The following is a 27,625-nucleotide window of genomic DNA, read 5'->3' as shown; positions in this document are numbered from 1 at the left end:
TCGGGTGAGCCTTCAATCATTACATTGTTGGATTTTATGTCGTTATGCACATAGCCTTTTGTGTGGACATGTAATAATTTTAGGCCAATTTTAAACCCAATCTGCACTACGTCGTATCGCGGGTGGCATAAAATCTTATCCACGTTCGTGTCCCCTTTATAAGTGGTGAGGAGAGCTGGGCGGTCTTGAGACACCGCCAGTAGGAGGGGCGCGCCTCCAGCCCCCTTCAGCTCTGACAAGACGCTGGCTTCCCGCTTGAAGCTCTTAGCGGCCGATGCATGGTTGGCCACTTTAAGTGCGGCCTGCTCTCCGTGCCAGTTAACCAGGACTACTCTACCGTAAGTCCCGGAGCCAAGAGTTTTTATTTTCTTCCTTAGGAGCTGCGCCACGTCGTGAGCCCCAAGACGCTCCATTTTGCCAGACTAACTAGTCACATGGCCAGCTAGTTAAGCAGGTGCTAATATCCTAGATGCCAGACAATATAGTCAAGAGGATCACAAGGGCTGGCCAGAGGGGCAGGCAAGGGAAAATGTTCATGGTCCTCACACCATTTTGATCACCCGTCAACTTGTCTTAGCAACACCGTACACATTATTGATAGGACTTTATCCTCAACTTGTCAAGTGCAGTTTGACGGCGACTGTCAAGATGATTTTCATCTGAGATGGTAATGCTTTCTTCTGAGATGGTAATGCTTTCATCTGAGATGGTAATGCTTTCATCTGAGATGGTAATGCTTTCATCTGAGATGGTAATGCTTTCATCTGAGATGGTAATGCTTTCATCTAAGATGGTAATGCTTTCATCTAAGATGGTAATGCTTTCATCTGAGATGGTAATGCTTTCATCTAAGATGGTAATGCTTTCATCTGAGATGGTAATGCTTTCATCTGAGATAGTAATGCTTTCATCTGAGATGGTAATGCTTTCATCTGAGGTGGTAATGCTTTCATCTGAGATGGTAATGCTTTCATCTGAGACGGTAATGCTTTCATCTAAGATGGTAATGCTTTCATCTAAGATGGTAATGCTTTCATCTGAGATGGTAATGCTTTCATCTGAGATGGTAATGCTTTCATCTGAGATGGTAATGCTTTCATCTAAGATGGTAATGCTTTCATCTGAGATGGTAATGCTTTCATCTGAGACGGTAATGCTTTCATCTGAGACGGTAATGCTTTCATCTAAGATGGTAATGCTTTCATCTAAGATGGTAATGCTTTCATCTGAGATGGTAATGCTTTCATCTGAGATGGTAATGCTTTCATCTGAGATGGTAATGCTTTCATCTGAGATGGTAATGCTTTCATCTGAGATGGTAATGCTTTCATCTGAGATGGTAATGCTTTCATCTGAGATGGTAATGCTTTCATCTGAGATGGTAATGCTTTCATCTGAGATGGTAATGCTTTCATCTGAGGTGGTAATGCTTTCATCTGAGATGGTAATGCTTTCATCTGAGATGGTAATGCTTTCATCTGAGGTGGTAATGCTTTCATCTGAGATGGTAATGCTTTCATCTGAGGTGGTAATGCTTCATCTGAGATGGTAATGCTTCATCTAAGATGGTAATGCTTTCATCTGAGATGGTAATGCTTTCATCTGAGGTGGTAATGCTTCATCTAAGATGGTAATGCTGTCAAGAGTGACACAGTTTACAGAAGAGTAAGTTGTGAGTTTTGAGATAGTGAGGTAATTGTGTAAGTGAAAATGTTTGTGAGTGAATATATGGTCAAGATTATTATACTGACAGTGAAAGTATGAGAGTTAGTGGGACAGTGAAGATGTTGGTGAGTAGTGTGGTAGTGATGGTGAGTAGTGTGGTAGTGATGATGGTGAGTAGTGTGGTAGTGATGGTGTTGGTGAGTAGTGTGGTAGTGATGGTGTTGATGAGTAGTGTGGTAGTGATGGTGTTGGTGAGTAGTGTGGTAGTGATGGTGAGTAGTGTGGTAGTGATGATGTTGGTGAGTAGTGTGGTAGTGATGATGGTGAGTAGTGTGGTAGTGTTGATGAGTAGTGTGGTAGTGATGGTGTTGGTGAGTAGTGTGGTAGTGATGATGGTGAGTAGTGTGGTAGTGATGGTGTTGGTGAGTAGTGTGGTAGTGATGGTGTTGATGAGTAGTGTGGTAGTGATGGTGTTGGTGAGTAGTGTGGTAGTGATGGTGAGTAGTGTGGTAGTGATGATGTTGGTGAGTAGTGTGGTAGTGATGATGGTGAGTAGTGTGGTAGTGTTGATGAGTAGTGTGGTAGTGATGGTGTTGGTGAGTAGTGTGGTAGTGATGATGGTGAGTAGTGTGGTAGTGATGGTGTTGGTGAGTAGTGTGGTAGTGATGGTGTTGATGAGTAGTGTGGTAGTGATGGTGTTGGTGAGTAGTGTGGTAGTGATGGTGAGTAGTGTGGTAGTGATGGTGTTGGTGAGTAGTGTGGTAGTGATGGTGTTGGTGAGTAGTGTGGTAGTGATGGTGAGTAGTGTGGTAGTGATGGTGAGTAGTGTGGTAGTGATGGTGTTGGTGAGTAGTGTGGTAGTGATGGTGTTGGTGAGTAGTGTGGTAGTGATGGTGAGTAGTGTGGTAGTGATGGTGTTGGTGAGTAGTGTGGTAGTGATGGTGAGTAGTGTGATAGTGATGGTGTTGATGAGTAGTGTGGTAGTGATGGTGTTGGTGAGTAGTGTGGTAGTGATGGTGTTGGTGAGTAGTGTGGTAGTGATGGTGTTGGTGAGTAGTGTGGTAGTGATGGTGTTGGTGAGTAGTGTGGTAGTGATGGTGTTGGTGAGTAGTGTGGTAGTGATGGTGTTGGTGAGTAGTGTGGTAGTGATGGTGGTGAGTAGTGTGGTAGTGATGGTGTTGGTGAGTAGTGTGGTAGTGATGGTGTTGGTGAGTAGTGTGGTAGTGATGGTGTTGGTGAGTAGTGTGGTAGTGATGGTGTTGGTGAGTAGTGTGGTAGTGATGATGGTGAGTAGTGTGGTAGTGTTGGTGAGTAGTGTGGTAGTGTTGGTGAGTAGTGTGGTAGTGTTGGTGAGTAGTGTGGTAGTGATGATGGTGAGTAGTGTGGTAGTGATGGTGTTGGTGAGTAGTGTGGTAGTGATGATGGTGAGTAGTGTGGTAGTGATGATGGTGAGTAGTGTGGTAGTGATGATGGTGGTGAGTAGTGTGGTAGTGATGATGGTGAGTAGTGTGGTAGTGTTGGTGTTGATGAGTAGTGTGGTAGTGATGGTGAGTAGTGATGGTGTTGATGAGTAGTGTGGTAGTGATGATGGTGAGTAGTGTGGTAGTGATGGTGAGTAGTGTGGTAGTGATGATGGTGAGTAGTGTGGTAGTGATGATGGTGAGTAGTGTGGTAGTGATGATGGTGGTGAGTAGTGTGGTAGTGATGATGGTGAGTAGTGTGGTAGTGTTAGTGTTGATGAGTAGTGTGGTAGTGATGGTGTTGATGAGTAGTGTGGTAGTGATGGTGTTGATGAGTAGTGTGGTAGTGATGATGGTGAGTAGTGTGGTAGTGTTGGTGAGTAGTGTGGTAGTGATGATGGTGAGTAGTGTGGTAGTGATGGTGTTGGTGAGTAGTGTGGTAGTGATGATGGTGAGTAGTGTGGTAGTGATGATGGTGAGTAGTGTGGTAGTGATGATGGTGAGTAGTGTGGTAGTGATGATGGTGAGTAGTGTGGTAGTGATGGTGTTGGTGAGTAGTGTGGTAGTGATGGTGAGTAGTGTGGTAGTGATGGTGTTGGTGAGTTGTGTGGTAGTGATGGTATTGGTGAGTAGTGTAGTAGTGATGGTGTTGTGAGTAGTGTGGTAGTGATGATGGTGAGTAGTGTGGTAGTGATGGTGTTGGTGAGTAGTGTGGTAGTGATGATGGTGAGTAGTGTGGTAGTGATGATGGTGAGTAGTGTGGTAGTGATGATGGTGAGTAGTGTGGTAGTGATGATGGTGAGTAGTGTGGTAGTGATGATGGTGAGTAGTGTGGTAGTGATGGTGTTGGTGAGTAGTGTGGTAGTGATGGTGAGTAGTGTGGTAGTGATGGTGTTGGTGAGTAGTGTGGTAGTGATGGTGAGTAGTGTGGTAGTGATGGTGTTGGTGAATAGTGTGGTAGTGTTGGTGAGTAGTGTGGTAGTGATGGTGAGTAGTGTGGTAGTGATGATGGTGAGTAGTGTGGTAGTGATGGTGTTGGTGAGTAGTGTGGTAGTGATGGTGAGTAGTGTGGTAGTGATGGTGTTGGTGAGTAGTGTGGTAGTGTTGGTGAGTAGTGTGGTAGTGATGGTGAGTAGTGTGGTAGTGATGGTGAATAGTGTGGTAGTGATGGTGAGTAGTGTGGTAGTGATGGTGTTGGTGAGTAGTGTGGTAGTGTTGGTGAGTAGTGTGGTAGTGTTGGTGAGTAGTGTGGTAGTGATGGTGAGTAGTGTGGTAGTGATGATGGTGAGTAGTGTGGTAGTGATGGTGTTGGTGAGTAGTGTGGTAGTGATGGTGAGTAGTGTGGTAGTGATGGTGTTGGTGAGTAGTGTGGTAGTGTTGGTGAGTAGTGTGGTAGTGATGGTGAGTAGTGTGGTAGTGATGGTGAATAGTGTGGTAGTGTTGGTGAGTAGTGTGGTAGTGATGGTGAGTAGTGTGGTAGTGATGGTGAATAGTGTGGTAGTGATGGTGCTGGCTCTCTCTCACACACATATATCGACACACTCTAACAATATTTCACCCTGAGCGCTGTAATATGTATTTAATACACCATAAATTGTCCGGTGTTGGTCAGATTGGATTGGCGAGCAGTCCAACGCCTCTCAATGGCCAATATTTACGTCATGGCAACTCGGTCAATCTATGGCAACCTCCCGTGATGGAAATAAAATTGTTTTCACACATTTTTCATTCGCCAGGACAATGATATAGTTCTGTGTATTCCTGGATTATTGTGTATATATTGGCACGCACGTAAATTAGTTGTGTGTGAGTGGTGGTGTATTGTGCGTGTGCGTGTGCCTGATTGCGTGCGTGCATCTGCGATATCGCGACAAACCTATATAAACTTTGGAATGGACTATTTAAAACTAACAACCGCACGTAATCGGTACAATAAGGGGATTAACCTCATTTTGGGCGCAAGTTCTGAGCTTATTTGATGAAGAGGCACTCGTTGGCACCTAGCCTGGGTGGCACCTAGCCTGGGTGGCACCTAGCCTGGGTGGCACCTAGCCTGGGTGGCACCTAGCCTGGCTGACACCTAGCCTGACTGGCACCTAGCCTGGCTGACTCCTAGCCTATCTGACACCTAGCCTGGCTGACTCCTAGCCTGGCTGGTACCTAGCCTGGCTGGCACCTAGGCTGACTGACACCTAGCCTGGCAGACTCCTAGCCTATCTGACACCTAGCCTGGCTGACTCCTAGCCTATCTGACACCTAGCCTGGCAGACTCCTAGCCTATCTAACACCTAGCCTGGCTGACTCCTAGCCTATTTGACACTTAGCCTACCTGACACCTAGTCTATCTAACACCTAGCCTATCTGACACCTAGTCTATCTGACGAAGAGCGAGAAAAAATTATCGAGAAACTCTCCGAAAAATTAATCCAGAATTTCACATTTCATAGGCTTCGCTGCGAATTTCCGTCATACGTCAAAATATAACGGAACTACTAAGTGTTTTTTCGTTCCCTAGATGGCGGCAGTTACTTAGGTAGAACGGATAATATATTCATAAAAATTTGTAGTTGTAATTATGCTGAAGTGTTTAATTCCAGGAGTAGTAAGAATATATATATATATATATATATGCAACAATGATCACAAAAACACTGATCCAAGTATGCAGAATAACCACATATGAAAAATAGAAAATGCTTAACGCGTTTTCGGCTAATTCGCCTTCATCAGAGCAAAGTAGAATGATTCTACTTTGCTCTGATGAAGGCGAATTAGCCGAAAACGCGTTAAGCATTTTCTATTTTTCATATGTGGTTATTCTGCACATATATATATATATATATATATATATATATATATATATATATATATATATATATATATATATATATATATATATATATATATATATATATATATATATATATATATATATATATATATATATATATATATATATATATATATATATATATATATATATATATATATATATATATATGAGGTCTACACACACACACAGCGACACATTCCTCACAACAAAATTATATGGCGAATATTAGAAAATAAAAGTGATCATTTTAGTCAGACTCGTTAAAACTTTAGAGGCCGGAGTCCCAATAGTATAATTATCGGCCAATTAGAGCCCCAGAGTTCTGGTAGCCAATAGGAGGGGAAGAAGGAGGAGGAGGAACGCTCTTCCAGCCAATGAAAGAAGAGGAAGCAGATGATTCCTGTCACCTGGGCTCTAGGAGGCTCGAACTGTGAACCCCGTGCGTGTGAAGCCGAAGCTCTATCGACCGAGTTATTGAGTGACCTTAATAAGGAAGAGGATGAGCTTAGCCAATGAGGTTAGAGCATGAAGATAACGTAAGGATGGCATGCTGGTGTCTGGTTTATTAAATACAGACCATCCTTGATACAGGGATGGCTTCGGCGAGTGGGCTCTAGCTCTCAGGCCCCGCCTCCTGTTAGCAGCCTAGGATCTTTCCCTAGAAATAACCCTAGAATGACCAATTCTAGAGTTATTTCTAGGGAATAACTATTCCCTAGAGATAACTAATCAGTTTTTACATAGGTACCCCAATTACTGTCGAGTGAAACGAGGCGAACAATTACAAATTGGCGCCCAGTCAATCTTCCCTGAACGAGACTCGAACCCAGACCAAATCGCCAGGGCTGGCATTCACTTAGCAACCATTCCACTTCTGGTAGTAGCTTAGTATACAAAGCTTAGTTAACTTCTGTGACTCATTTAACCCATAATTAACTAAGACTATGATTACTGTTTACTTAAGGATTAAATTCACACTTCACAAATGTGCGGAGTGTGATTGACAAATGTGTCAATCAATTATCGGGAAGAATGTACGATTGCGAGTTACATGAAAGTAACTAAGCTATAAATAATTGTAATTAATAATAATTGTAAATAGTAATTAATAATTAATAATATTATTTAATAAATTAGTCCCAATTCAATACAGAGTTTTCTTCCAAGTACAAAAATTGTTAATATAAATACAAGGTAATAGATAGATCGATAAATAAATAGACAACTTTCAAATATTGCACCAAGTAATGGCGAGAGGAAAAAAACTAGACAATATACATTACATTTGAAATTTATAATGGATGAATGGTAATAAATTGGTGTATGTTTGTATGTATAACAGACAAAGTCCATTTAATGGCAGAATTTAGCCATTTTGTGTAAAAACTTTTATATCTCATATTATTAATTATAACAGTAATCGAAAAAAGTCATAGTTTGTATATACAAGAGATGAAACAGAGAGCCATGAGCTAGAGCGATGTGCCGAGTCCATAAGGAGGCCGAGCTTCCAGAAATACCTTCCTGTGATTGGCTGTTGCGGGGATTAACAACACTCTTTTATGAATATAATTTAAACTAATAAATAGGTCCTTGTGCACAACAACAAGATTGTTCTGAAAAAGAACTACAATTTCTGTTTTGCACCTGACAGATATATCCATCTAACTGAATAATTTACTCGAATAAGAGGGCAGAGCAGCGTATCATTATTTGTGTCAAGGCAACCGCCAATAATGACGTCACAAGTCAGGTAGCCAGCCCATTTTTATACAAGATATTTTATATCCTGCAATATTTAACTATCCTTTATGCCTTTGGTCCTGTAGAGAATTCTATTGCGAACACAATGATACCAAATTGAAAAACCTAGGACGAGAATTGAGGTAACAAAGTTGAAAAGATTATACACTTTTCAGAATTACCGCGCGCTTCTGCACCCGCCCTGGGTAGTGTGGGGTGTGTACGTCTGCTCAGAACATCAAAGTGTTAAGACCAGGAATTCTGTCTAACGAAGCTGCAAGCTAAAACACCGTTATCCTATAATGTTCATCTGTAGCTTGACCCTAAATACTCGTTTATTAAACGAATTTATTGTTAGAGTTCATTAGGAATCAACGTTGTTGAAGGCAGAGTTTCCAACAAATACCGTCCTGTGATTGGCTGTTGCGGGGAATGCCAACGCGTATATGAATAAAATGCAAAATAAGAAATAAGTCTTTTTGCTCAATAACCTTGTTGTTGTTGTACAAAAGAACAACAATTTCTGTTTTATACAAGACAGAAATTTCTATCTAAGTGAATAATGTAGACCAATAAGAGGACGGAGGCATATTGTATCGCCAATATTATTTGTGTGAGGCAACACCCTCTGATGACGTCACAAGTTAGGTAGCCAGCCCATGTTTCTGTAACACTCGTTACGTCCTGCAGTATTTAATTATCACTATATTAATACTTTTAAATACTTAACATTTCACTTTTAAAGTAGATTAAAGTTGAAGCAGAATGTCATAAGCAAGGATGTTGTGCTGAATAAAGATGATTTATTACGTGGCTGGAGCCTTTAGCTGATCCCTTCCTGTGATTGGCTGTTGTGTGAATGTCAACAAAGAATATCTACCCCCATACCATCTGTGGGCGGAGCTAGGAACCTCCTACCCGAGCACAACAACCCGCCTTATGGGTTGCTGTTCGGCTATTTGTAGTGCGTTGGAAAAAAACTAGATGGCGTTAGTGGTATTTTGTGGGGTAATTTGTTATAAGTGTAATTTGATGTCAACAGATGGCGTAAGCTGTACCTTATGGCCACTGTTGACCAGCCAGTTGATAGTGTTCTCTTCTGCCGACAGATGGCATCAGCTGTATCATTATTACTTCCGAATTCCCTTTTAAAAACTGATCTACAAATCCCTTGGCTTATGATAAGGTTTTATACCATTTATGATAAGTATTAGATAACTGGAGTTCTACAATTACTTTTATTTATCAACTGTTGAGGATATCATCATATAACGTCTGGTTAGGACGTACTGCTCTCGATTGATGAAGATTAAGCCACCCAAGAGGTGGCACGGGCATGAATAGCCCGTAAAAACTGCTCTCGTAATATTATTCAGGGGGGTGGGGGAACTATCAAGTGAAAGCGCCAAGCCATTATGACTATACAGCACCCGGAAGGGATCAGGATAAGGATTTGGGATGGGACGGGGGAAAAAAATGGTGCCCAACCTCTTGGGCGGTTGGGGATTGAACGCCGACCTGTAGGAAACGAGACCGTCGCTCTACCGTCCAACCCAAGTGGTTAAGCGTAATATTATTAAAACAACAATTTATGCATATAATAACAGCATTTCACACTAAAAATACTTGGATATATTGAAATTTGGTAGTGAATTCCAATCTAGGAATCTCCTATGACTAAACTGTACTTTTTAATCATTTTTATGTACTTACTACTAATTATTAAATTATTAAGTACTTACTATAATAATTAAATAAATTATTTTATTTAATATTTAAATTAAATGATAAAATGATAGGTAATAATAAATTATTGTGTAGGGGAACAGGCAGCCAGTGTATATATACATGTTAGGCTTATACTAAGGTGCCACAAAGGTGCCAAATTAAAGACTGGGTGCTGCCGGGGCGGACCCAAGGGCTGCCGGGGCGGGCCCAAGGGCTGCCGGAGCGGGCCCAAGGGCTGCCGGGGAGAGCCCAAGGGCTGCCGGGGAAAGCCCAAGGGCTGCCGGGGTGGGCCCAAGGGCTGCCGGGGCCGGTCCAAGGGCTGCCGGGGCCGGTCCAAGGGCTGCCGGGGCGGGCCCAAGGGCTGCCCATAGCGAATGATTTCATTCACCTGGGTTCTAGGAGGCTCGAACTGTGAACCCCATGCGTGTAAAGCCGAAGCTCTGCCGACCGAGCTATTGAGTGACCTTAATAAGGAAGAGGATGAGCTTAGCCAATGAGCTTAGAGCATGAAGATAACGTAAGGATGGCATGCTGGTGTCTGGTTTATTAAATACAGACCATCCTTGATACAGGGATGGCTTCGGCGAGTGGGCTCCAGCTCTCAGGCCCCGCCTCCTGTTAGCAGCCTAGGAACTTTCCCTAGAAATAACCCTAGAATGACCAATTCTAGAGTTATTTCTAGGGAATAACTATTCCTTAGATAACTAATCAGTTTTTACATAGGTACCCCAGTTACTGTCGGGTGAAGCGAGGCGAACAATTACAAATTGGTGCCCAGTCAATCTTCCCTGACCGAGACTCGGACCCAGACCAAATCGCCAGGGGATGTTTGAATGTATACCAGACAAAGTCCATTTAATGACAGAATTTAGCCATTTTGTGTAAAAACTTTTATATCTCTTATTATTAATTATAACAGTAATCGAAAAAATTCATAGTTTGCATATACAAGAGATGAAACAGAGAGCCATGAGCTAGAGCGATGTGCTGAGTCCATAAGGAGACGGAGCTTCCAGAAATACCTTCCTGTGATTGGCTGTTGCGGAGAATACCAACACTCTTTTATGAATAAAATTTAAACTAAGAAATAGGTCCTTGTGCACAACAACAAGGTTGTTGTGAAAAAGAACAACAATTTTTGTTTTGCACCTGCCAGAAATCTCCATCTAACTGAATAATTTACTCGAATAAGAGGGCAGAGCAGCGTATCATTATTTGTGTCAAGGCAACCGCCAATAATGACGTCACAAGTCAGGTAGCCAGTCCATTTTTATATAACATCTTTTATATCCTGCATTATTTAATTATCCTTTATGTCTTTTGTCCTGTAGAGAATTATATTGCGAACACAAAGATACCAAAATGAAAGACCTATGACGAGAATTGACGTGACCAAAGTGAAAGGAGTGTACACATTTTAGCGGTCTTGCATGCTCCAGGGTAACACACTCTCACTTCCTCTGTTTATTGCGGATAGTACGCTGGGCATTTGGACTTAATATGCCTTTAGTCCTGTAGAGAATTCTATTACGAACACAATGATACCAAATTGAAAAACCTAGGACGAGAATTGAGGTAACAAAGTTGAAGAGAACATACATTTTTTCAGAATTATCGCACGCTCCCACGGACTCCACAAACCCACCCAGGTTGTGGGGGGGGGGGCGGTGTGTGCTCAGAGTATCATAGTGTTAATTAAGACCAGGGATTCTGTCTAACGAAGCTGCAAGCTAAAACATAGTTATCCTATAATGTTCATCTGTAGCTTGACCCTAAATACTCGTTTATTAAACGGATTTATTATTAGAGTTCATTAGGAATCAACGTTGTTGAAGGCAGTTTCCAACAAATACCTTCCTGTGATTGGCTGTTGCGGGGAATGCCAACGCTTATATGAATAAAATGCAAAATAAGAAATACGTCCTTTTGCTCAATAACCTTGTTGTTGTTGTACAAAAGAATAACAATTTCTGTTATATACAAGACAGAAATTTCCATCTAAGTGAATAATGTAGACCAATAAGAGGACGGAGGCATATTGTATCGCCAATATTATTTGTGTGAGGCAACACCCTCTGATGACGTCACAAGTTAGGTAGCCAGCCCATGTTTCTGTAACACTCGTTACGTCCTGCAGTATTTAATTATCACTATATTAATACTTTTAAATACTTAACATTTCACTTTTAAAGTAGATTAAAGTTGAAGCAGAATGTCATAAGCAAGGATATTGTGCTGAATAAAGATGATTTATTACGTGGCTGGAGCCTTTAGCTGATCCCTTCCTGTGATTGGCTGTTGTGTGAATGTCAACAAAGAATGTCTACCAATGATATGCCATTTATTATGCACCCCATACCATCTGTGGGCGGAGCTTGGAACCTCCTACCCGAGCACAACAACCCGCCTTATGGGTTGCTGTTTGGCTATTTGTAGTGCGTTGGAAAAAAACTAGATGGCATTAGTGGTATTTTGTAGGGTAATTTGTTATAAGTGTAATTTGATGTCAACAGATGGCGTAAGCTGTACCTTATGGCTACTGTTGACCAGCCAGTTGATAGTGTTCTCTTCTGCCGACAGATGGCATCAGCTGTATCATTATTACTTCCGAATTCCCTTTTAAAAACTGATCTACAAATCCCTTGGCTTATGATAAGGTTTTATATCATTAATGATACGTATTAGATAACTGGAGTTACGCAATTACTTTTATTTATCAACAGTTGAGGATATCATCATATAACGTCTGGTTAGGACGAACTGCTCTCGGTTGATGAAGATTAAGCCACCCAAGAGGTGCCACGGGCATGAATAGCCCGTAAATACTGCTCTCGCAATATTATTCAGGGGGGGTGGGGGAACTATCAAGCGAAAGCGCCAAGCCATTACGACTATATAGTACTCGGAAGGGATCAGGATAAGGATTTGGGATGGGACGGGGAAAATGAATGGTACCCAACCTCTTGGGTGGTCGGGGATTCAACGTGGACCTGTAGGAAACGAGACCGTCGCTCTACCGTCCAGCCCAAGTGGTTAAGCGTAATATTATTAAAACAACAATTTATGCATATAATATCAGCATTTCACACTAAAAATACTTGGATATATTGAAATTTGGTAGTGAATTCCAATCTAGGAATCTCCTATGACTAAACTGTACTTTTTAATCATTTTTATGTACTTACTACTAATTATTAAATTATTAAGTACTTACTATAATAATTAAATAAATTATTTTATTTAATATTTAAATTAAATGATAAAATGATAGGTAATAATAAATTATTGTGTAGGGGGACAGGCAGCCAGTGTATATATACATGTTAGGCTTATACTAAGGTGCCACAAAGGTGCCAAATTAAAGACTGGGAGCTGCCGGGGTGGGCCCAAGGGCTTCCGGGGCGGGCCCAAGGGCTGCCGGGGCCGGTCCAAGGGCTGCCGGGGCCGGTCCAAGGGCTGCCGGGGCGGGCCCAAGGGCTGCCCATAGCGAATGATTTCATTCACCTGGGTTCTAGGAGGCTCGAACTGTGAACCCCATGCGTGTAAAGCCGAAGCTCTGTCGACCGAGCTATTGAGTGACCTTAATAAGGAAGAGGATGAGCTTAGCCAATGAGGTTAGAGCATGAAGATAACGTAAGGATGGCATGCTGGTGTCTGGTTTATTAAATACAGACCATCCTTGATACAGGGATGGCTTCGGCGAGTGGGCTCCAGCTCTCAGGCCCCGCCTCCTGTTAGCAGCCTAGGAACTTTCCCTAGAAATAACCCTAGAATGACCAATTCTAGAGTTATTTCTAGGGAATAACTATTCCTTAGATAACTAATCAGTTTTTACATAGGTACCCCAGTTACTGTCGGGTGAAGCGAGGCGAACAATTACAAATTGGCGCCCAGTCAATCTTCCCTGACCAAGACTCGAGCCCAGACCAAATCGCCAGGGGATGTTTGTAATGTATACCAGACAAAGTCCATTTAATGACAGAATTTAGCCATTTTGTATAAAAACTTTTATATCTCATATTATTAATTATAACAGTAACCGAAAAAAAGTCATAGTTTGTATATGCAAGAGATGAAACAGAGAGCCATGAGCTAGAGCGATGTGCTGAGTCCATAAGGAGGACGGAGCTTCCAGAAATACCTTCCTGTGATTGGCTGTTGCGGGGAATACCAACACTCTTTTATGAATAAAATTTAAACTAAGAAATAGGTCCTTGTGCACAACAACAAGGTTGTTGTGAAAAAGAACAACAATTTTTGTTTTGCACCTGCCAGAAATCTCCATCTAACTGAATAATTTACTCGAATAAGAGGGCAGAGCAGAGTATCATTATTTGTGTCAAGGCAACCGCCAATAATGACGTCACAAGTCAGGTAGCCAGTCCCATTTTTATATAACATCTTTTATATCCTTGCATTATTTAATTATCCTTTATGTCTTTTGTCCTGTAGAGAATTATATTGCGAACACAATGATACCAAAATGAAAGACCTATGACGAGAATTGACGTGACCAAAGTGAAAGGAGTGTACACATTTTAGCGGTCTTGCATGCTCCAGGGTAACACACTCTCACTTCCTCTGTTTATTGCGGATAGTACGCTGGGCATTTGGACTTAATATGCCTTTAGTCCTGTAGAGAATTCTATTACGAACACAATGATACCAAATTGAAAAACCTAGGACGAGAATTGAGGTAACAAAGTTGAAGAGAACATACATTTTTTCAGAATTATCGCACGCTCCCACGGACTCCACAAACCCACCCAGGTTGTGGGGGGGGGGGGCGGTGTGTGCTCAGAGTATCATAGTGTTAATTAAGACCAGGGATTCTGTCTAACGATGCTGCAAGCTAAAACATAGTTATCCTATAATGTTCATCTGTAGCTTGACCCTAAATACTCGTTTATTAAACGGATTTATTATTAGAGTTCATTAGGAATCAACGGTGTTGAAGGCAGAGTTTCCAACAAATACCTTCCTGTGATTGGCTGTTGCGGGGAATGCCAACGCTTATATGAATAAAATGCAAAATAAAAAATACGTCCTTTTGCTCAATAACCTTGTTGTTGTTGTACAAAAGAATAACAATTTCTGTTATATACAAGACAGAAATTTCCATCTAAGTGAATAATGTAGACCAATAAGAGGACGGAGGCATATTGTATCGCCAATATTATTTGTGTGAGGCAACACCCTCTGATGACGTCACAAGTTAGGTAGCCAGCCCATGTTTCTGTAACACTCGTTACGTCCTGCAGTATTTAATTATCACTATATTAATACTTTTAAATACTTAACATTTCACTTTTATAGTAGATTAAAGTTGAAGCAGAATGTCATAAGTAAGGATGTTGTGCTGAATAAAGATGATTTATTACGTGGCTGGAGCCTTTAGCTGATCCCTTCCTGTGATTGGCTGTGGTGTGAATGTCAACAAAGAATGATATGCCATTTATTATGCACCCCATACCATCTGTGGGCGGAGCTTGGAACCTCCTACCCGAGCACAACAACCCGCCTTATGGGTTGCTGTTTGGCTATTTGTAGTGCGTTGGAAAAAAACTAGATGGCATTAGTGGTATTTTGTAGGGTAATTTGTTATAAGTGTAATTTGATGTCAACAGATGGCGTAAGCTGTACCTTATGGCTACTGTTGACCAGCCAGTTGATAGTGTTCTCTTCTGCCGACAGATGGCATCAGCTGTATCATTATTACTTCCGAATTCCCTTTTAAAAACTGATCTACAAATCCCTTGGCTTATGATAAGGTTTTATATCATTAATGATACGTATTAGATAACTGGAGTTACGCAATTACTTTTATTTATCAACAGTTGAGGATATCATCATATAACGTCTGGTTAGGACGAACTGCTCTCGGTTGATGAAGATTAAGCCACCCAAGAGGTGCCACGGGCATGAATAGCCCGTAAATACTGCTCTCGCAATATTATTCAGGGGGGGTGGGGGAACTATCAAGCGAAAGCGCCAAGCCATTACGACTATATAGTACTCGGAAGGGATCAGGATAAGGATTTGGGATGGGACGGGGAAATGAATGGTACCCAACCTCTTGGGTGGTCGGGGATTCAACGTGGACCTGTAGGAAACGAGACCGTCGCTCTACCGTCCAGCCCAAGTGGTTAAGCGTAATATTATTAAAACAACAATTTATGCATATAATATCAGCATTTCACACTAAAAATACTTGGATATATTGAAATTTGGTAGTGAATTCCAATCTAGGAATCTCCTATGACTAAACTGTACTTTTTAATCATTTTTATGTACTTACTACTAATTATTAAATTATTAAGTACTTACTATAATAATTAAATAAATTATTTTATTTAATATTTAAATTAAATGATAAAATGATAGGTAATAATAAATTATTGTGTAGGGGGACAGGCAGCCAGTGTATATATACATGTTAGGCTTATACTAAGGTGCCACAAAGGTGCCAAATTAAAGACTGGGTGCTGCCGGGGCGGACCCAAGGGCTGCCGGGGCGGGCCCAAGGGCTGCCGGAGCGGGCCCAAGGGCTGCCGGGGAGAGCCCAAGGGCTGCCGGGGAGAGCCCAAGGGCTGCCGGGGAAAGCCCAAGGGCTGCCGGGGAAAGCCCAAGGGCTGCCGGGGAGAGCCCAAGGGCTGCCGGGGAAAGCCCAAGGGCTGCCGGGGCCGGTCCAAGGGCTGCCGGGGCCGGTCCAAGGGCTGCCGGGGCGGGCCCAAGGGCTGCCCATAGCGAATGATTTCATTCACCTGGGTTCTAGGAGGCTCGAACTGTGAACCCCATGCGTGTAAAGCCGAAGCTCTGTCGACCGAGCTATTGAGTGACCTTAATAAGGAAGAGGATGAGCTTAGCCAATGAGGTTAGAGCATGAAGATAACGTAAGGATGGCATGCTGGTGTCTGGTTTATTAAATACAGACCATCCTTCATACAGGGATGGCTTCGGCGAGTGGGCTCCAGCTCTCAGGCCCCGCCTCCTGTTAGCAGCCTAGGAACTTTCCCTAGAAATAACCCTAGAATGACCAATTCTAGAGTTATTTCTAGGGAATAACTATTCCTTAGATAACTAATCAGTTTTTACATAGGTACCCCAGTTACTGTCGGGTGAAGCGAGGCGAACAATTACAAATTGGCGCCCAGTCAATCTTCCCTGACCAAGACTCGAGCCCAGACCAAATTGCCAGGGGATGTTTGTATGTATACCAGACAAAGTCCATTTAATGACAGAATTTAGCCATTTTGTATAAAAACTTTTATATCTCATATTATTAATTATAACAGTAACCGAAAAAAAGTCATAGTTTGTATATGCAAGAGATGAAACAGAGAGCCATGAGCTAGAGCGATGTGCTGAGTCCATAAGGAGACGGAGCTTCCAGAAATACCTTCCTGTGATTGGCTGTTGCGGGGAATACCAACACTCTTTTATGAATAAAATTTAAACTAAGAAATAGGTCCTTGTGCACAACAACAAGGTTGTTGTGAAAAAGAACAACAATTTTTGTTTTGCACCTGCCAGAAATCTCCATCTAACTGAATAATTTACTCGAATAAGAGGGCAGAGCAGCGTATCATTATTTGTGTCAAGGCAACCGCCAATAATGACGTCACAAGTCAGGTAGCCAGCCCATTTTTATATAACATCTTTTATATCCTGCATTATTTAATTATCCTTTATGTCTTTTGTCCTGTAGAGAATTATATTGCGAACACAATGATACCAAAATGAAAGACCTATGACGAGAATTGACGTGACCAAAGTGAAAGGAGTGTACACATTTTATCGGTCTTGCATGCTCCAGGGTAACACACTCTCACTTCCTCTGTTTATTGCGGATAGTACGCTGGGCATTTGGACTTAATATGCCTTTAGTCCTGTAGAGATTTCTATTGCGAACACAATGATACCAAATTGAAAAACTTAGGACGAGAATTGAGGTAACAAAGTTGAAGAGAACATACATTTTTTCAGAAATATCGCACGCTCCCACGGAATCCACAAACCCACCCAGGTTGTGGGGGGTGGGGGGGGGCGGTGTGTGCTCAGAGCATCATAGTGTTAATTAAGACCAGGGATTCTGTCTAACGAAGCTGCAAGCTAAAACACCATTATCCTATAATGTTCATCTGTAGCTTGACCCTAAATACTCGTTTATTAAACGAATTTATTGTTAGAGTTCATTAGGAATCAACGTTGTTGAAGGCAGAGTTTCCAACAAATACCGTCCTGTGATTGGCTGTTGCGGGGAATGCCAACGCGTATATGAATAAAATGCAAAATAAGAAATACGTCCTTTTGCTCAATAACCTTGTTGTTGTTGTACAAAAGAACAACAATTTCTGTTTTATACAAGACAGAAATTTCCATCTAAGTGAATAATGTAGACCAATAAGAGGACGGAGGCATATTGTATCGCCAATATTATTTGTGTGAGGCAACACCCTCTGATGACGTCACAAGTTAGGTAGCCAGCCCATGTTTCTGTAACACTCGTTACGTCCTGCAGTATTTAATTATCACTATATTAATACGTTTAAATACTTAACATTTCACTTTTATAGTAGATTAAAGTTGAAGCAGAATGTCATAAGCAAGGATGTTGTGCTGAATAAAGATGATTTATTACGTGGCTGGAGCCTTTAGCTGATCCCTTCCTGTGATTGGCTGTTGTGTGAATGTCAACAAACAATGATATGCCATTTATTATGCACCCCATACCATCTGTGGGCGGAGCTTGGAACCTCCTACCCGAGCACAACAACCCGCCTTATGGGTTGCTGTTCGGCTATTTGTAGTGCGTTGGAAAAAAACTAGATGGCGTTAGTGGTATTTTGTAGGGTAATTTGTTATAAGTGTAATTTGATGTCAACAGATGGCGTAAGCTGTACCTTATGGCTACTGTTGACCAGCCAGTTGATAGTGTTCTCTTCTGCCGACAGATGGCATCACCTGTATCATTATTACTTCCGAATTCCCTTTTAAAAACTGATCTACAAATCCCTTGGCTTATGATAAGGTTTTATATCATTAATGATAAGTATTAGATAACTGGAGTTACGCAATTACTTTTATTTATCAACAGCTGAGGATATCATCATATAACGTCTGGTTAGGACGAACTGCTCTCGATTGATGAAGATTAAGCCACCCAAGAGGTAGCACGGGCATGAATAGCCCGTAAATACTGCTCTCGCAATATTATTCAGGGGAGGTGGGGGAACTATCAAGTGAAAGCGCCAAGCCATTACGACTATATAGTACTCGGAAGGGATCAGGATAAGGATTTGGGATGGGACGGGGAAAGGAATGGTGCCCAACCTCTTGGGCGGTCGGGGATTGAACGCCGACCTGTAGGAAACGAGACTGACGCTCTACCGTCCAGCCCAAGTGGTTAAGCGTAATATTATTAAAACAACAATTTATGCATATAATATCAGCATTTCACACTAAAAATACTTGGATATATTGAAATTTGGTAGTGAATTCCAATCTAGGAATCTCCTATGACTAAACTGTACTTTTTAATCATTTTTATGTACTTACTACTAATTATTAAATTATTAAGTACTTACTATAATAATTAAATAAATTATTTTATTTAATATTTAAATTAAATGATAAAATAATAGGTAATAATAAATCATTGTGTAGGGGGACAGGCAGCCAGTGTATATATACATGTTAGGCTTCCACAAAGGTGCCAAATTAAGGACTGGGTGCTGCCGGGGCGGGCCCAAGGGCTGCCGGGGCGGGCCCAAGGGCTGTCAGGGTGGACCGAAGGGCTGCCGAGGCGGGCCCAAGGGCTGCCAGGGTGGACCGAAGGGCTGCCGAGGCGGGCCCAAGGGCTGCCGGGGCGGGCCCAAGGGCTGCCGGGGTGGGCCCAAGGGCTGCCGGGGCGGGCCCAAGGGCTGCTGGCGGCCCTGACCAGGCTGAACTTCCGCGCCCTTATAATCACCATTGTTTAATAATCTTCACAGGGAGAAACAAGTGTAAATATACGAATAGTTTATTACAACATACACGGTAAAGAAAACAGCTCGGAAACTAAGGAAATAAAGCTGAAGAAAAAACATTAAAGTCCACTTCAAGTTCAAGTATGTTTATTGAGACAATAAAACAAATACATCATACAAAGAAGAGGAAGCAGATGATTCCTGTCACCTGGGCTCTAGGAGGCTCGAACTGTGAACCCCATGCGTGTGAAGCCGAAGCTCTATCGACCGAGCTATTGAGTGACCTTAATAAGGAAGAGGATGAGCTTAGCCAATGAGGTTAGAGCATGAAGATAACGTAAGGATGGCATGCTGGTGTCTGGTTTATTAAATACAGACCATCCTTCATACAGGGATGACTTCGGCGAGTGGGCTCCAGCTCTCAGGCCCCGCCTCCTGTTAGCAGCCTAGGAACTTTCCCTAGAAATAACCCTAGAATGACCAATTCTAGAGTTATTTCTAGGGAATAACTATTCCCTAGAGATAACTAATCAGTTTTTACATAGGTACCCCAATTACTGTGGGTGAAGCGAGGCGAACAATTACAAATTGGTGCCCAGTCAATCTTTCCTGACCGAGACTCGAATCGCCCGCAAGGCGCGGGGGGGGGGGGGGGGCGAGTTTTGTACCACTACGCCACCAGGGACAAACTTTCCACCATTAAACTCAGACTCGATCCTGAGGACCTTATGGTATATCAAACTGATATACCCAGGAGGTCCTGGGTATATCAGGAAGTCCTGATACACTCAGATATATCTCACTGTGAGATGGAACCTCCATAGCAGCCTAGTATGTTCTCCCTTGGCGTTTAAATACAAATAATAGCGTAGCGGTCGTAAATGTTCTTCATCTGTGCTTCCAATCCATCTCTTGTTATGTCTCTCCTCTCCCTTCCCACACCTTGCCCAGGACCCCTCCCTCCTCTCCCTTCTCAGCTGGGACAGGGAGCAGTTCAATAATCCATCACTATTAAAATCTTCCAGGGCCTCTCCCTAGAAAACGCCGCGTATGTGAGGACGCCAAAATATACTTCACTGTTAAGGAGATATGCTGGCGCGATTACCAGTGACAGACAGACCAGGAGACAGTTAAACAGACAGACTCGGAGGTAAATGCAACACCGCGTGCATTTCCTAGAGCTCTTCTGAGCGACGCCCCAAATATTAACATGCAGAGAAAAAATATGGTAAACTCTTTTGGACCGTAAAATGACTTTCCCTGTATTTCCTTGGCGAGAGGAAACAGAAGATAGGAGAGAAGGAAGGGGGTGGGAGTGGGGAGAAAAAGGAAGGGAAAAAAGAGAAGAAAAGGAAAGGGAAAAGGAGATTGAATGGAAAAGGAGGATATGAAAGAGTACCTGAATGGTAAGGTACGACGATAGAGGAATAGGAACGGGACAAAAGGAATGGAAAGGGAATACCAGGGAAAGGAAACACGCACTTAAGGGCTAAAACACGGTCAAACCTTAACACTTCAGTCCATTTACACTTATAACTTAATTAACAAGTCCCTTTTACATACTTATGCAAGTGTGCTTAATCCCAGCTTCGTTCCATACTCAGAGACTTCACTTACACTCAGAACTTACTCCTTCTCCAACACTCATGGTATGATCTCGCATACACCAGTATGTCTGATATATACGCTATCATCATACTTTATTGTGAAATAATACAATGTAAACTCATATCACCATTATAACTTGATTTTATTATATCTTTGATACAATATTATGCATATAGGTTCCATGTATTATTGTATTAGGTGATTTATGTATCACTATTGTATGTATGATTGTATATCTATTAATATGATATCCATTATATTAGGCTATCATTGGTCGGTTGATATTGTTACATTTTATGAGGATATATATACTCATTAGCAAGGGTTTTGGGTGAGTATGTTGTTATATCATATTATACTTGTATTACTGTATACAGTACCGATGTATTAATGAATATTGTCTTAGATAAGAGTGCTAAACGGTTGACTAATTTTTTTGAATCCTAACCCCTTTGCTTGACGGATGAGAATAAGTATTACCAATTCTTGGAGATGGGAATTCTTTATTTTTCATCTTTCGTATAGTATTACATTTTCCAATGTATGCTTATACCATTTTATATAGTGAGTTGTATATTGCGTTACTCATTAGTTCTGTGTTATGCTCCCAATTGACTTGTAACATGTGATATATGGGTTATAATGTTTGAAAGAGAGTTGACGGTTAGTGGCAGCGAGTTGGCTCCAGTGGCGGCAGGCGCCAACGCCTCAGTGGTCTCCAGGACGCGGGAGAGGACGGATGCGTTTTGATCCGACTCCCGTTTTGTTGTAAGTTATTGGTCTACGGATCTTGTTTATAATGTATATTTGAGAGTATTGTAGAGGGTTGGATCTGGAGTATTCCAGGTGGTTGTCTTGAGATGATTTCGGGGCTTTAGGGTCCCCGCGGCCCGGTCCTCTACCAGGCCTCCACCCCCTGGAAGCAGCCCGTGACAGCTGAATAACACCCAGGTACCTATTTTACTGCTAGGTAACAGGGGCATAGGGTGAAAGAAACTCTGCCCATTGTTTCTCGCCGGCGCCCGGGATCGAACCCGGGACCACAGGATCACAAGTCCAGTGTGCTGTCCGCTCGGCCGACCGCCTCCCTACCTACACCTTCTCCAACACTCAGAACCTGCACCTTCTCCAACACTCAGCACCTACACCTTCTCCAACACTCAGAACCTGCACCTTCTCCAACACTCAGCACCTACACCTTCTCCAACACTCAGAACCTGCACCTTCTCCAACACTCAGCACCTACACCTTCCCCAACACTCAGAACCTGCACCTTCTCCAACACTCAGAACCTGCACCTTCTCCAACACTCAGCACCTACACCTTCTCCAACACTCAGCACCTACACCTTCTCCAACACTCAGAACCTGCACCTTCTCCAACACTCAGCACCTACACCTTCTCCAACACTCAGAACCTGCACCTTCTCCAACACTCAGCACCTACACCTTCTCCAACACTCAGAACCTGCACCTTCTCCAACACTCAGCACCTACACCTTCTCCAACACTCAGCACCTACACCTTCTCCAACACTCAGAACCTACACCTTCTCCAACACTCAGCACCTACACCTTCTCCAACACTCAGAACCTGCACCTTCTCCAACACTCAGAACCTGCACCTTCTCCAACACTCAGCACCTACACCTTCTCCAACACTCAGAACCTGCACCTTCTCCAACACTCAGCACCTACACCTTCTCCAACACTCAGAACCTGCACCTTCTCCAACACTCAGCACCTACACCTTCTCCAACACTCAGAACCTGCACCTTCTCCAACACTCAGAACCTGCACCTTCTCCAACACTCAGAACCTACACCTTCTCCAACACTCAGAACCTACACCTTCTCCAACACTCAGCACCTACACCTTCTCCAACACTCAGAACCTGCACCTTCTCCAACACTCAGAACCTACACCTTCTCCAACACTCAGAACCTACACCTTCTCCAACACTCAGCACCTACACCTTCTCCAACACTCAGAACCTACACCTTCTCCAACACTCAGAACCTACACCTTCTCCAACACTCAGAATCTGCACCTTCTCCAACACTCAGCACCTACACCTTCCCCCAACACTCAGAACCTACACCTTCTCCAACACTCAGAACCTGCAGCTCCAATTCTAAAAGAAAACAGAATGTGTCCTAATTAACTTAAATGTTGCGTTGTTCTTTCTGGTGGAGCTTCTACTCCCCCCTCCCCCCCTGTTCCCGTGGGTCCTTGACTGTTCTTTGCTGTTCTCTTGATGGAGAACAAAGTTATTGCACGCTCTGGGCTCATATATTACGTCAATTTATTCACCTGTATCGAGAATATGCAAATTCATCTCATAAGAATTATGAGTTGGCTTCACGAAGCAGAATTCATTTCCACTTTTGTTTACGAACTGAAGACAAGCGTACGGGTCAGAGCGAGTCTTATTTCTCGTAAGTCAAGGAATGGTTGAGAAGCTATTGAAGTCACTCTGTGGGATCGAACCGGCGTTTCGGGACTGACTATAGGTACACGCTACCAGTGTCGATGAGATACTTTTGAAGCACATGGGTCAGTTGGTAGTGCGCGGCTACAGGCTGGGGGTGTCACTCACTTCAATTTATCAGTAGGCTTCTGTAATTTGCATAAATTGAAATTGAAATAAGTTTATTGATGTAAAATACACACAAAGGGATGAGGTAGCTCAAGCTATTCTCACCCCGTTCAGTACATCATGTTAATACATACATATACACACATCACAAACAATAAACATATTACCAAAATTTGCATTAAAGAACATCGAAGATTATATTAAATTAATAAGTAAACGGGACATATTGTATACAAATCAATCTGCATGAATTGGAAGCTTTAGCCGAGGGCGAAATAGTTATGAGAATTAAGCTGAAACAAACAAGGCATTAGGCTATTTTAAAATTGAATATGAGGTCTTTAAAGTCGAATTTTTCTTGACTAACGCAATATGGTGTGCATAATTTACCTATATGTGCCTCAGGCAATAATTATAGAATAATTAAGGGTTTAAATGACAATATTGTGTACTATATGTGACGGTTACCTCGGGAAGGTTCAAATGAAAACCTGTTGACGTCACAGCCTGGGCGGCAAGCAGTGGTGCCACTTGTTGCTTGAAATTTAAACGTAACTTTGGTCTGGATTCCATACTGGAATAAATATTAAATAAAGTTGACTTTCGTATTTTTTATGTAATTAGGTATTACCTATATGTGACTTGCAACAGTATCGAGTCAAAATTGTAAGGTTTACAATAGGATTCCGGAGTAAACATATGATTGAGAAATGTGGCAACATCTTGATCAGCTAAAATCAGGTGAATTTTCACATGCTGTGTGTCTCATTTAGGACAAGTTTTGAGCTTACAATTATTTGTCGTTATTTCTATTCCCTAGACTAAATGTTTTAATATAAATTTATCATTTACAGGAACGTCAGGCAGTTGTAACTAGCAAGATTAAGATACTAGAAATCAGGTTATCTGGCAAGACGGCCAGGGAGACAGGACTCTTGGGCAGGTCAGTCGGATGTTTGCCCTGAGGAAGGATAGACGTACCGTGGGTCGCTCTCCAAGTATTACTTGAGTACCTTGTCTTGTTCCTTGTTACATAGCCACGTTAGGTTTACTGTTAATAATTGCATTAATTAAGCGATTGAGTAGTATATCTGTGTGTAGGAATACTTTTATAGAGACTTATTGAAGGTTATAGCCATATGTTATTATCCCAGGATGTGTTAATTACTAATGTGAAATAATTGTTACATAGGCCGGTAGGCCTATAATTAGCCTATCTTGAGATGATTTCGGGGCTTTAGTGTCCCCGCGGCCCGGTCCTCGACCAGGCCTCCACCCCCAGGAAGCAGCCCGTGACAGCTGACTAACACCCAGGTACCTATTTTACTGCTAGGTAACAGGGGCATAGGGTGAAAGAAACTACCCATTGTTTCTCGCCGGCGCCCGGGATCGAACCCGGGACCACAAGATCACAAGTCCAGCGTGCTGTCCGACCGGCTCCCTCAGTACTAGAGGGAGCACTAGTACCTCCCTCAGTAGGTAGGAATGGCCTACTTACAGTACTTCCTATGTTCTTATGGGGCAGTGTGCTGGATGTTCTCTCTTGCTATTAAAGATGATAGAATGTAACTCAAGTATTAGCCGAGTATTAATAATTGTTTGAATTTTGATATGCAGAGCTTCACAGACATCAAAGGTTTAGACAGACACAAGTTGATCAAAATATTGATTTGTCCAAATTAAAAACAAAACAACACAAAAGTGAACAACCCCACAAGGTTGTTTTAATCCCAGAACACTTGGTTATGATAAGATAAGATAGGCGAGGCTGCATCGTGGAAAATTTAGAAATAAATGTTTCAATCACTAAGTATACAATAGGATTAATTGATCATATATGGGCGCTGGTTCATTCACGTTAATCACTAATTAACGTTGGTTTGATACCCTTCCCCCCCCCCCCAGTAGGCATGTAATAGAAGGGAAGTATCAGGAGACAGCGCCAAGCTACTATGACTATATAACACTGGAAAGGGGTCAGGATAAGGATTTGGGATGGGACGAGGGGAAAGGAATGGTGCCCAACCACTTACATGGTCGGGGATTGAACGCCGACCTGCATGAAGCGAGACCGTCGCTCTACCATCAACCTTAAGTGGTTAGGAGGGCATGTAATAGAGATTTGATGATTTATAATAACGCTTGAAGATGGGCGGGAAGGGGTAGAAATTAAAAAAAAATTGCAGATAAGGAGAGAGGACTGGGGAAGAAAATGGAGATGAGGATAGAGCGAGGAGATGAGAGGGAGTGTAGGAGAGAGAGAATTGGCAGAAAAGGAAAGATATGGAAAAGCTCATCGGAAGAGATGAGAGAATAATAGGGCAGAAGAAAGGAGGAACAGAAACTAGACTGTTAAAGAACATAACTTTGAACTAAAAATTCGTTCGAAATGTTGATAAGGCCGAAGTGTATTTAATTGACCAGTAAGGGGATGCTTACCAACGTTGTGCGCGCGTGTGTGTGTGTGTGTGTACTCACCTAGTTGTGTTTGCGGGGGTTGAGCTCTGGCTCTTTGGTCCCGCCTCTCAACCGTCAATCAACTGATGTACAGATTCCTGAGCCTACTGGGCTCTGTCATATCTACATTTGAAACTGTGTATGGAGTCAGCCTCCACTACATCACTTCCTAGTGCATTCCATTTACTAACTACTCTGACACTGAAAAAGTTCTTTCTAATGTCTCTGTGGCTCATTTGGGTACTCGGCTTCCACCTGTGTCCCCTTGTTCGCGTCCCTCCAGTGTTGAATAGTTCATCCTTGTTTACCCGGTCGATGTGTGTGTGTGTGAGAGAGAGAGAGAGAGAGGTGTAGTACTTGGATGAAGCAGAGAGAGAGGTATGATTGAAACAGGAAATGAACCAAGCACTGTTCGTTGATAAACAGGGGAGGACAACGACGGGTTTAACGAGTATTTATTCATTGTTGTTGACAATAGGCTGCTTCATTTGACGCGACAGACGCCCCCCCCCCCCACACACACACACACCTCACTGCTTCATTTGACGAGTGTGTGCTCATGTTTCTAACCAACTGAATTCCTTTCCAACACATTCCAACGATGCTGCCAGGCACTAACTCTTCTTTAATTCCTTCCCCTCCTCACCCCTCTCTAACCCCCCCCCCCCCCAACACCAGACCGCAAGAGTGTAATTACAAGCAATGTGGAAATGCTTCGAACCCGTTGGTGGGGTTTAATGGTAGGGAATAGTGTTCAAGTTTCAGGTAACAGAGGCCAGCGCTGGGTCGTATGAGCAAGGCGACTAAACATCGAGGAACCGCAAGCTGTAATTACGTGTCGCGTGCGGCTGTAATTCCTGCAGTTGCCGCGACTGTAATTGAAACCAGTCGGTGTTAAAGAAAACTTTCAATATACACGGGTGAACATGTTTAATCATGTCGGACGGCGCTCAGCGGGTGGCGAGGGAAATGCAGTTTCGTATTTCGTGTCTTGGGGCAAATTCGAAAATTCACAAATATATCTACTATTGGATACAGGATCATGTATCCACATGCTCATGTATCCAGGTCTGTTAGAGATGATGATGTTGGTTACAATGGAAATGATGAGGATGGTATTAAGGTGTTCTAACTTTGCAGTTGACATTAGTGAGGCTACCGGGCTGAAATTATGAGAAAATTGAACCCGCTGTCAAGAGTCAAGATAATTAATTAGTCACGCTGTGGTTGGCTGAGCAGGTCGCCGACAGCACACTTCCTGGTGACAGAAATGTTTTGGTGTGTGTGTGTGAGGTTAGCTTTTCTTTCCTGTCAATTAAGAGACGAAATATTCGGTTTCAGAGGTAAAGCATCATGCCTTGAGAGGAGATTAAGTTGATATTTTTTAGCCACTACATATGACTGGGAACCTAGTCGCCCTAATACCTAAACATATTTATATATTATATATTTTTGTAGCAGTCTTTCTTGTAAACATATGTTGTTGAATATGACCGAAAAGGTAAGATTAATAATTCTAACACGAATCTTCTCAATATTTCTTATGTTTTTCTTCACTGCCGATGG

The 27,625-nt window shown here is 42.4% G+C and overlaps 2 protein-coding genes across 2 annotated transcripts; one reads left to right on the top strand and one right to left on the bottom strand.

Annotated features, from left to right (window-relative positions):
• Nucleotides 1-591: 591 nt before the first annotated feature.
• LOC123746648 (uncharacterized) lies at nt 592-21,519 on the bottom strand. The gene is made up of 2 exons (XM_069316883.1): nt 21,486-21,519; nt 592-1,520 (listed from the first exon to the last, which is right to left on the bottom strand). The coding sequence occupies exons 1-2, from the start codon at nt 21,517-21,519 to the stop codon at nt 592-594; spliced, it is 963 nt and encodes a 320-aa protein (XP_069172984.1).
• A 128-nt stretch (nt 21,520-21,647) lies between these two features.
• LOC138358720 (uncharacterized) lies at nt 21,648-27,191 on the top strand. The gene is made up of 4 exons (XM_069316882.1): nt 21,648-21,668; nt 22,195-23,154; nt 24,457-24,545; nt 27,098-27,191. The coding sequence occupies exons 1-4, from the start codon at nt 21,648-21,650 to the stop codon at nt 27,189-27,191; spliced, it is 1,164 nt and encodes a 387-aa protein (XP_069172983.1).
• The last annotated feature ends 434 nt before the right edge of the window (nt 27,192-27,625 follow it).

This window comes from Procambarus clarkii, chromosome 85 (assembly GCF_040958095.1).
Source record: "Procambarus clarkii isolate CNS0578487 chromosome 85, FALCON_Pclarkii_2.0, whole genome shotgun sequence".
In the NCBI taxonomy this organism is placed as follows: domain Eukaryota; kingdom Metazoa; phylum Arthropoda; class Malacostraca; order Decapoda; family Cambaridae; genus Procambarus; species Procambarus clarkii.
This window is presented reverse-complemented; position numbering and strand designations above follow the sequence as displayed.